Consider the following 9,835-nt stretch of genomic DNA (forward strand, 5'->3'; position numbering starts at 1 on the left):
CAGAGGGTCAGTACTGAGGGAGTGCTGCACTGTCAGAGGGTCAGTACTGAGGGAGTGCTGCACTGTCAGAGGGTCAGTACTGAGGGAGTGCTGCACTGTCAGAGGGTCAGTACTGAGGGAGTGCTGCACTGTCAGAGGGTCAGTACTGAGGGAGTGACGCACTGTCGGAGGGTCAGTACTGAGGGAGTGCTGCACTGTCAGAGGGTCAGTACTGAGGGAGCGCTGCACTGTCAGAGGGTCAGTACTGAGGGAGTGCTGCACTGTCAGAGGGTCAGTACTGAGGGAGTGCCGCACTGTCGGAGGGTCAGTACTGAGGGAGTGCTGCACTGTCAGAGGGTCAGTACTGAGGGAGTGCCGCACTGTCAGAGGGTCAGTACTGAGGGAGTGCTGCACTGTCAGAGGGTCAGTACTGAGGGAGTGCCGCACTGTCAGAGGGTCAGTACTGAGGGAGTGTCGCACTGTCAGAGGGTCATTACTGAGGGAGTGCCACACAGTCAGAGGGTCAGTACTGAGGGAGTGCTGCACTGTCAGTGGGTCAGTACTGAGGGAGTGCTAGACACAGCGGTAATGCTTTGAGGACCACTAAGGGCACCGGGGGAGGGGTGGAAGATAATGGGGTTGGGGAGGGGCCATTGGGAGAGTGGGGGATTGTTACACACAATAAACACCCTTGTACACAACCAGTATGATGCCTCTGTCACTTTCTTCCGCAATGTGGGCCCAACTCCAATCCCTTGGCCCAGTCTCCAGGCATCTCCCCCTCCCCGTGGCACTCACCCACCCTCCGACCATGGACATGGAGCTGTATCCCATCCCCTGGGTGTACAGATGTTGGCTGCTGTGTGTGTGGTGTTGCCTCCCACAGTGTTTACACACAGTGTCCATGCATCAGGTTCTGTTTGGGAGGCTGGACAATGACTCCCACATGCTACATGGCCTGCCTTCCCACGGGAATCCACTTGGAATGTGTGAAGTGCTCATTTAACCACGATTGCCAATTCCCTGTTACCAGTAGCCTTCAGAACAGTCGGTGGGGTTATCGGTGGTCAGTGGGGCAGATGGGCAGGGACAAGAGTTGCCACCGGAATTGGTAAATGATCCAGGGGTTGGCATGGTGGTGCGCACACGGCTGCCCCCCCCCCCCCAGTGCCTCCCCCCCCCCCCCTCCTATGGCGGCCCAACCCTGCGGAGCGTCCCCCACTCCCAGCCGAGGGACCCCCACCTCCCACCGAGCATTGGGGTGGCAATCCCAGCGTTCCCGGGGCTCTTTCCCTGCGAGCAAAGATGGCGACTCCCCTCCTCGGCTCCCCACAGCGGCCCTTCCGCCAGGTTCACGTTTTTCAGGAATCGGCACCAGCGTGACCACTTGCTGGGGAAGCCGCTGAATGACGGCAGGCCGTTGGAAATGGGGTGGATCCCGTTAACTGTGTGGAAATGGGGCTTCAGTGATGATAATTGGTTTCTCGCCTCCCTACAGCGAGATCCCGATTTTGCCTGCGGGAGTGGGACAGTTGCATCGCAAACTGTTTGGCGTCTGGCACGGTTCCTGATTTTGGCCTCTCCCTCTATTCACCGGCCTTGTTTCACTTTAGCGAGGGGGCAACGGGGCCGGAGAATCGCGCCCTCTGTCTTTCTGCAGAATATCTCTCTCTCTGAATAAGTCTCTCTCTCTCCTCTCCTCTCTCTCTCTCTCTCTCCACTTCCCCTCTCTCAATCTCTCTCTCCTCTCTCTCTCCTCTCTCAATCTCTCTCCTCTCTTTTTCCTCTCTCCTCTCCCTCTCTCTCTCTCTCTCTCTCAATCTCTCTCCCCTCTCTCTCTCCTTTCTTTTTCCTCTCTCCTCTCCCTCTCTGTGTCTCTCTCTCCTCTCTCTCTCTCCCTCTATTCACCGGCCTTGTTTCACTTTAGCGAGGGGGCAACGGGGCCGGAGAATCGCGCCCTCTGTCTTTCTGCAGAATCTCTCTCTCTCTGAATAAGTCTCTCTCTCTCCTCTCCTCTCTCTCTCTCTCCCTCCACTTCCCCTCTCTCTCTCTCCTCTCTCTCTCAATCTGTCTCTCTCTCCTCTCTCTCTCCTCTCCCTCTCTCTCCTCTCTCAATCTCTCTCCTCTCTTTTTCCTCTCTCCTCTCCCTCTCTCCTCTCTCTCTCTCTCCCTCTCTCTCTCAATCTCTCTCCTCTCTCTCTCTCTCTCTCCACTTCCTCTCTCTCTCAATCTCTGTCTCCTCTCTCTCTCTCTCAATCTCTCTCCTCTCTCTCTCTCCTCTCCTCTCTCTCTCATGCTGGCCCTGCCACCCTTCCAGCCGTCTTGGCCAATTTCTCGCTGTATCTGCCATTGCCTCTCGTGCTCAATGTCCCAATCTCACATTCTGTGTGTGACAATGTTACAATCTTTCTGTGTTTCCTCTGTCACATTCTCTCTCTCTCTCTCTCTGCTCTCTCCATGGCAGGTTCTCTGTGAATCTCTGCCTTGCTCCTATTTCTCTCGCAGTGACCCTTACCCTCTTACACTCACACTCTGAATCTCCACTGGGTGACATTTTTCTTCGGAGCTTAAACTGAGTTTTATTCCTGTCGTCTATAACTCTTTCAGGACATTGGAGATGTTGCAATGACAGTGAGAGCTCTGACAATGTGAAGTTAAGGAGTGAAGCTGCTAGACCTTTCTTTCATTGACAATATCCAGCCGCCACTCACCTCGATTTTGCCCGTCTTTGCAGCCAGTTTGATCGGATTCAGCCCCTTCTTGTTCTTCACGTTTTCCAGGTTTAACTCCAGCCTGATCTTCACCGCCATCCTCAGCAGGTGATCGTACATTTGGGTGACAAACGTGGTGTTCTCCTTGGTGTTGTCAGAGATGGACACCAGCGCGTGGAGCACATTGTTCCCCATGGAGTCCGTGGCTGCGATATCTGCCGGGTGGTAGGGGTTCTCCACTAAGTGCGTCACCACATCCAATTGGTTCGTGCAGGCAGCCAGCGACAGTGGCAGCTCCCCTGTTGGAGGAAGAGCTCTGGTCACCAGAACACAACTTACACATACACGGCGGAGTAAAACGCACTCAGGGAACTCCACAGGTTTGCAATCAGATACAATTTGACTCTGCGGGCAGATTTCCCGACCACCTCGCCGCATGAGTTTCGGCAGCGGAGGGTGCGCCAATGGGATCTCCCGACCCTGCCAATTTCCAAGGGATTTCCTGGTCACAGCTTCCCGCAGAGGCGGGAAACCCGTGCGCCAGCGTGGGACTGGAATTTCCCATCGGTGTGAACAGCCGGGAGGTCCCGCCCTGCGACTCGGAAGGACATATTAGGACAGGTGACCAAAAGAGGTTGGTTTTAAGGAGTGTCACAGAGGAGGTGAGAGAGAGAGAGACAGCGAGGGAATTGTAGAGCCTGCGGTCCAGGCAGCTGAAGGTTTGATCACCAATGGCGCTGCTTTTAAAATCAACAAGGTGACAGAGGCCAGAATTGGAGGAGCGCGTGAGATCGTGGGGGGCTGTTGGGCTGTTGAAGATGACAGAGAGAAGTGGGGGGTTGTTGGGCTGGAGAAGATGACAGAGAGAAGTGGGGGGTTGTGAGGCTGTTGAAGATGACAGAGAGAAGTGGGGGGCTGTGAGGCTGTTGAAGATGACAGAGAGAAGTGGGGCTGTTGGGCTGGAGAAGATGACAGAGAGAAGTGGGGGGTTGTGAGGCTGTTGAAGATGACAGAGAGAAGTGGGGGGCTGTGAGGCTGTTGAAGATGACAGAGAGAAGTGGGGCTGTTGGGCTGGAGAAGATGACAGAGAGAAGTGGGGGGCTGTTGGGCTGGAGAAGATGACAGAGAGAAATGGGGGTTGGGTGATGGATGGATGAAAAAGGATGAACAATATAAAACCGAGGCATTGCAGGGAACTAATGTTGATGAAAGAACACCAGGGTGATGGGTGAGTGGGACTTGGTGCAATTAGGGCGGGGCGGCCGAGCTTTGGATGAGCTCACGTTTATGTCGCAGGGAAATAGGAGAGAGGCCACGGGTTATAGTCAAGTCAAAGGATAAAGGCATGAATGAGGGTTTCAGCAACAGAGGAGCTGCTGAAGAGACAAAGACAAGATTGTGGAGGTGGAAATAGGCAGTTCTGGCGATAGAGGAGTTCTGGATCAGAAGCTCATCTTCAAGTGTGAATAGTTTGGTTTAGTCTTAGACAGTTCTTGGAAGAGAGATGGAGCCAGTGATGAGGAGAGACGGTGATGGTAATGTCAATGAACCTGTAGCCCAGTGTCCCAGGTTAATATCCTGGGGAGACGTGTTCAAATCCCACTACAGAACCAGTATTCAATTAATAAATCTGGATTTAAAAACTAGTCCCGGTGATGGTGACCATGAAAACTATAATTGTTGTAAAACTCCATCTGGTTGACTAACGTCCTTTAGGGAAGGAAATCTGCCGTCCTTACCCGGTCTGGCCCACATGTGACTCCAGTCCCACAGCGATGTGATTGACTCTTAACGGCCCTCTGAAATATCCCAGCAAGGACAATATGGGATTGGGAACATTTGCTGGCATTACCAGCCAGGCAGATTTATGGAATTTACTGGGAGTGTGTCTGGCTGTGGGAATTTTTTCCCAGTTTGTCTTTGTCAGGTTTTTTGTTTGTGACAAGTTCGCAATTGTTTCCTCTCCTGCTGGCTCCCCCCCCCCCCCCCCCCCCCCCCCACAAGCTGGCTCACCCCCCCCCCCCCAGCTGGCTCCCCCCCCCCAAGCTGGCTCGCCCCCCCCCCCCAGCTGGCTCCCCCCCCAGCTGGCTCGCGCCCCCCCCCCAGCTGGCTCGCCCCCCCCCCCCCCCCCAGCTGGCTCGCCCCCCCCTTGCTGGCTCCCGCCCCCCCCCCCCCAGCTGACTCCCCCCCCCCAGCTGGCTCGCCCCCCCCCCCAGCTGGCTCTGCCCCCCCCCCCCCCAGCTGGCTCGCCCCCCCCCCCAGCTGGCTCCCGCCCCCCCCCAGCTGGCTCCCCCCCAGCTGGCTCCCCCCCCCAAACTGGCTCACCCCCCCCCCAAGCTAGCTCGCCCCCCCAGCTGGCACCCGCCCCCCCCCCCCCAGCTGGCTCCCCCCCAGCTGGCTCCCCCCCCAGCTGGCTCCCCCCCCCCCCCCCCCCCGCGTCACCTCCACATCGTCACCTGGATCCTGCCCTGCTTTTCTCACCAAAGTAAAATCCGGTCTGGCCTTCCTTTTGCATGAAGAATATCCCGTTGGCCTTGGCGTGGACGTCAGCACCATTCCGAAGCAGGAGCGCCACAAAATGCAGGCAGCGGCGCTCGATGGCGATGTGCAGCGCAGTCTGACCTGGGGTAGGATTCGCTACACGTTAGTCAGCAGGCGGATGATACCGTGCAGCTCCGAACAGGTCATACAGCGAAACAGTGGCTCTCAAACTGGGCAGTGTGTGTGGGGGGAGTGATGGGGGTAGGGAGTGATGGGGTGGGGAGTGACGGGGGTGGGGAGTGACGGGTGGGGAGTGATGGGGTAGGGAGTGACGGGGGTGGGGAGTGACGGGGTGGGGAGTGACGGGGTGGGGAGTGACGGGGTGGGGAGTGACGGGGTGGGGAGTGACAGGGTGGGGAGTGACAGGGTGGGGAGTGACGGGGTAGGGAGTGACGGGGTAGGGAGTGACGGGGGTAGGGAGTGACGGGGGTAGGGAGTGACGGGGTAGGGAGTGACGGGGGTAGGGAGTGACGGGGTGGGGAGTGACGGGGTGGGGAGTGACGGGGTAGGGAGTGACGGGGTAGGGAGTGATGGGGTACGGAGTGACGGGGTACGGAGTGACGGGGGTGTGGAGTGACGGGGGTGTGGAGTGACGGGTTGGGGAGTGATGGGTGTGGAGAGTGACGGGGTAGGGAGTGACGGGGGTTGGGAGTGATGGGGTAGGGAGTGACGGGGGTTGGGAGTGACGGGGTGGGGAGTGATGAGCGTAGGGAGTGATGGGGGTGGGGAGTGATGGGGTGGGGAGTGATGGGGTGGGGAGTGACGGGGTGGGGAGTGACGGGGTAGGGAGTGATGGGGTGGGGAGTGACGGGGTAGGGAGTGACGGGGTAGGGAGTGATGGGGTGGGAGTGACGGGGTGGGGAGTGACTGGGTGGGGAGTGACAGGGGTGGGGAGTGACGGGGTGGGGAGTGATGGGATGGGGAGTGACGGGGTGGGGAGTGACGAGGTAGGGAGTGACGGGGTTGTGGAGTGACGGGGTAGGGAGTGACGGGTAGGGAGTGACGGGGTAGGGAATGACGGGGTACGGAGTGACGGGGTAGGGAGTGACGGGGTACGGAGTGACGGGGTACGGAGTGACGGTATGTAAAGGTCACTGCATCATAGTGTTAGACAAGCGCTAGATGGCAGCACTAGATTCAGGTATATAGACTGAACTCAGAGAATCTTGGGTCTCTTTGAACAAGGAGTGACTAGACAGCAGAGTGTTAGAGAGAGATATAGTATAGTTAACATGTATAGTTAAATATAATTAATACTTCTTCTGATTTACTTTATCATCGGTTATAGTTCTGTAAGCGCAAACAAACTGATTGGTATTTAATTCGTTATTCATTAAATCTATTTTGTTTTGAATTGAAGATTGGTAGTTTCATTGAAATCTAACCATCGGACCATTCTGGAAGTAAAGCAAAGAGACTCTTAGAACATAGAACATAGAACAGTACAGCACAGAACAGGCCCTTCGGCCCTCAATGTTGTGCCGAGCCATGATCACCCTACTCAAACCCACGTATCCACCCTATACCCGTAACCCAACAACCCCCCCCTTAACCTTACTTTTATTAGGACACTACGGGCAATTTAGCATGGCCAATCCACCTAACCCGCACATCTTTGGACTGTGGGATTCTTGATTCCAAATAAAACTGTTGGACTTTAGCCTGGCGTTGTAAGACTTCTAACTGTGCCCACCCCAGTCGAACGCCGGCATCTCCACATCTTGTGACTGTTAACACACCCCACCCAGTGAATCTTTGAAAATTTTAACACCCAGCCCAGTGAATCGCAGAAAATACGAACACGTCCCCAGGGAATATCCCTGTGAATACTGACACCCACCCAAGCCAATCACTGTAAATATTAACATACACCTGGGAATTCCTTCAGATATTAACATAGCCCAGGGGATCCTTGTAAATATTGAAACATTCCCAGGTCTCAATCAGGTCACCCCTCGGCCTTCTGTTTTGTCGAATCCCAGCCTGTTTGGTTCCCAGGAGACCCTGCCTGCCAAAGTGAGCGCTCTGTACCCTTGTAGTAGCTGTCGCTGTAGGCTGTGTTGATGAACTGGTTGAGGTTGTTGGTTTTCTCTGCAATTTCCAACAGCACTGGGATAGTATTGTTCCGCTGTTTATTCAGGTTTAACAGCGCCTTCAATAAAGCCGTTTTCCCAGTCTCCGGGTCTGAAAGGTATGAAATGTGAGATTGTAATAAGGCTCCTGGAGAAGGAAAATGGTTATTCGGCCCAGCAAGCTGTTCCATCCAGAGTCCTGAAGTTCTGTCCATATTTTACCACTGGATCAGGAGAGGAACATTCAACATCTCGAGACCATTCTGCCATTCAAGTGCCCAGGTACCTGGGGGCATATCATTGAGGTTGGCAGGGTAGGCTGAGAAAATGCTTAAAGCTTATGGGACCCTGGGCTTTATAAGCAGGGGCATTGAGCACAAAAGCAAGGGAATCATGATAAACATTCATAAAACTCTGATTCAGCCTTAACTAGAGTACTGTGTTCAATTCTGGGCAACACCCTTGAAGAAGGCATGAGAGAGGGCACAGAAAAGATTGACTAAACTTGTTTCTGGATGAAGGACCTCTGTGTGACAGACAGGTTGGTGAAGTTGGAGCTGTTTCCCTTAGAGAAGAGAAGGTTTAGAAGAGGTTTGATGGAGGTGTTCAAAATCATGGGGGGTCTGAACAGAGAGGGTGAACCTGTCCCCATTGGTGGAAGCGTCAAGAAGGCGAGATGAGGAATATAATTTTATGCAGCGAGTGTTTAGCGTCTGGAATGCACTGCCTGAGAGTGTGGTGGAGGCCGGTTCAAGTAGTTTCCGAGCTATCGGAAGGGTATTCAATAGTTACCTGATAAAAAAAGAAAATGGTACAGTTACAGGGAAGAGGCGGGGAGCTCGAGTTGGTGAGTTACTCTCCCAGAGGGCTGGCAATGACATGATGGGCCAAACAGCCATCTTCTATGCCATAACCATCCATGATCACGCTGATCTGCACCGTAACTCCATCTACCCACCTTAAATTCTGTAACTTTTAATACCCTTGATCAAACAAAAATTTATATATCAATTGACCCACAAACTCAGCAGCTTTTCAGAGAGAGAAATCCTGCTTTCCGCTATGCTCTGTGTGGAAAAATCCTTCCTGACTTCACCCCGAGAGATCCTTGGCTCTGACTTTAAAGTTATGCATCGAGACTACGGTTTTTACCACTAAGTTAGTCCCAATCTATGACCTCTTGTCCTAGATTGCTCCACATGGGGGAACAATTGGTCTGCGTTTACTTTATCAATCCCTCTTAGTATTTTATACACCTCGATCAGATCCCCTCTCATCCTTCTAAACTCCAGGGAGTATAAACCCAAACTGTTTAATCTCTCCTCGCACGTTAACCCTTTCATCCCCGGGATCAATCTGGTGAACCTCCTCTGAACTGCCTCCAATCCCACCACATCCTTCCTCAAATAAGGAGCCCAAAACTGGACACAATACTCCAGATGTGGTCTCACCAACACTGTATACAATTGCAGCAATACTTCTCTACTTTTATACTTTTGCAATCTACGCTAAAATTCCATTTGCCTTTTTAAAAAAATAAACATTTTATTGAGGTATTTTTGGTTTTACAACAACAAAATAAACAACGTACATGAGTTTATAAACATTGTGCAAAAGCCGTCTCCCTCCCTTAGAGGTCCCACCTTTATTAACCCCCTACACTAAACCAAGCTAGCCACCCCCCTTCTGCTGACAATTAATTTTCCGCAAAGAATTCGACGAATGGTTGCCACCTCTGGTTGAACCCTAACAGTGACCCTCTCAAGGCGAATGTGATTTTCTCCAAACAGAGAAAGCTAGCCATGTCCGATTGCCAGGTCTCCGACTTCGGGGGCTTTGAGTCCCTCCAAGCTAACAGTATCCGTCTCCGGGCTACCAGGGAAGCAAAGGCCAGAACGTCTGCCTCTTTCTCCTCCTGGATTCCCGGATATTCCGACATCCTGAAAATCGCCACCTCTGGACTCAGCACCACCCTTGTTTCTAACACTGTGGACATGACATCTGCAAACCCCTGCCAAAATCCCCTAAGCTTTGGGCATGTCCAGAACATGTGGACATGGTTCGCTGGTCCTCCCGCACACCTTGTGCCCTATCTTCTACACCAGAGAATCTGCTCATCCGGGCCACCGTCATGTGACCCCGGTGAACAACCTTAAATTGTATCAGGCTGAGCCTGGCACATGTTGTGAACGCGTTGACTCTACTCAGCGCGTCTGCCCATAGACCATCCTCTATCTCTCTGCCCAACTCCTCTTCCCACTTGCGCTTCAGCTCCTCCGTCTTCGTCTCCTCTGACCCCATGAGTTCCCTGTAGATGGCGGAGGCCTTCCCTTCTCCCACCCACACTCTGGAAACTACCCTATCCTATATCCCCCTTGGTGGTAAGAGTGGGAAGGCTGGCATTCCAGGCTCTCCACCAGTCCCAATCCCTCATACCCCATTTCTCCCAGCCCCAGCCCTTGCCGCGTGTTCACCGTATCCTCCGACCTTCCCCTCTCTGAGGCTGAGCGTGCTGTTCTCAGCAAAGGACTC

At 53.7% G+C, this 9,835-nt stretch overlaps 1 protein-coding gene across 1 annotated transcript in view; it reads right to left on the reverse strand.

Annotated features, from left to right (window-relative positions):
* The window catches only part of LOC119975139 (transient receptor potential cation channel subfamily V member 1-like), a 35,748-nt gene extending 28,350 nt beyond the window's left edge, over positions 1 to 7,398 (reverse strand). Inside the window, exons 1-3 of the mRNA XM_038814711.1 lie at positions 7,263 to 7,398; positions 5,172 to 5,312; positions 2,691 to 2,989 (exon numbers count right to left, since the gene is read on the reverse strand). Of these exons, the coding sequence (XP_038670639.1) occupies positions 2,691 to 2,989; positions 5,172 to 5,205 (333 nt within the window). The 5' untranslated portion in view covers positions 5,206 to 5,312; positions 7,263 to 7,398. The remainder of the gene's footprint in view (positions 1 to 2,690; positions 2,990 to 5,171; positions 5,313 to 7,262) is intronic.
* Between the last annotated feature and the right edge of the window lie 2,437 nt (positions 7,399 to 9,835).

This window comes from Scyliorhinus canicula, chromosome 12 (genome assembly GCF_902713615.1).
Source record: "Scyliorhinus canicula chromosome 12, sScyCan1.1, whole genome shotgun sequence".
In the NCBI taxonomy this organism is placed as follows: Eukaryota; Metazoa; Chordata; class Chondrichthyes; order Carcharhiniformes; family Scyliorhinidae; genus Scyliorhinus; species Scyliorhinus canicula.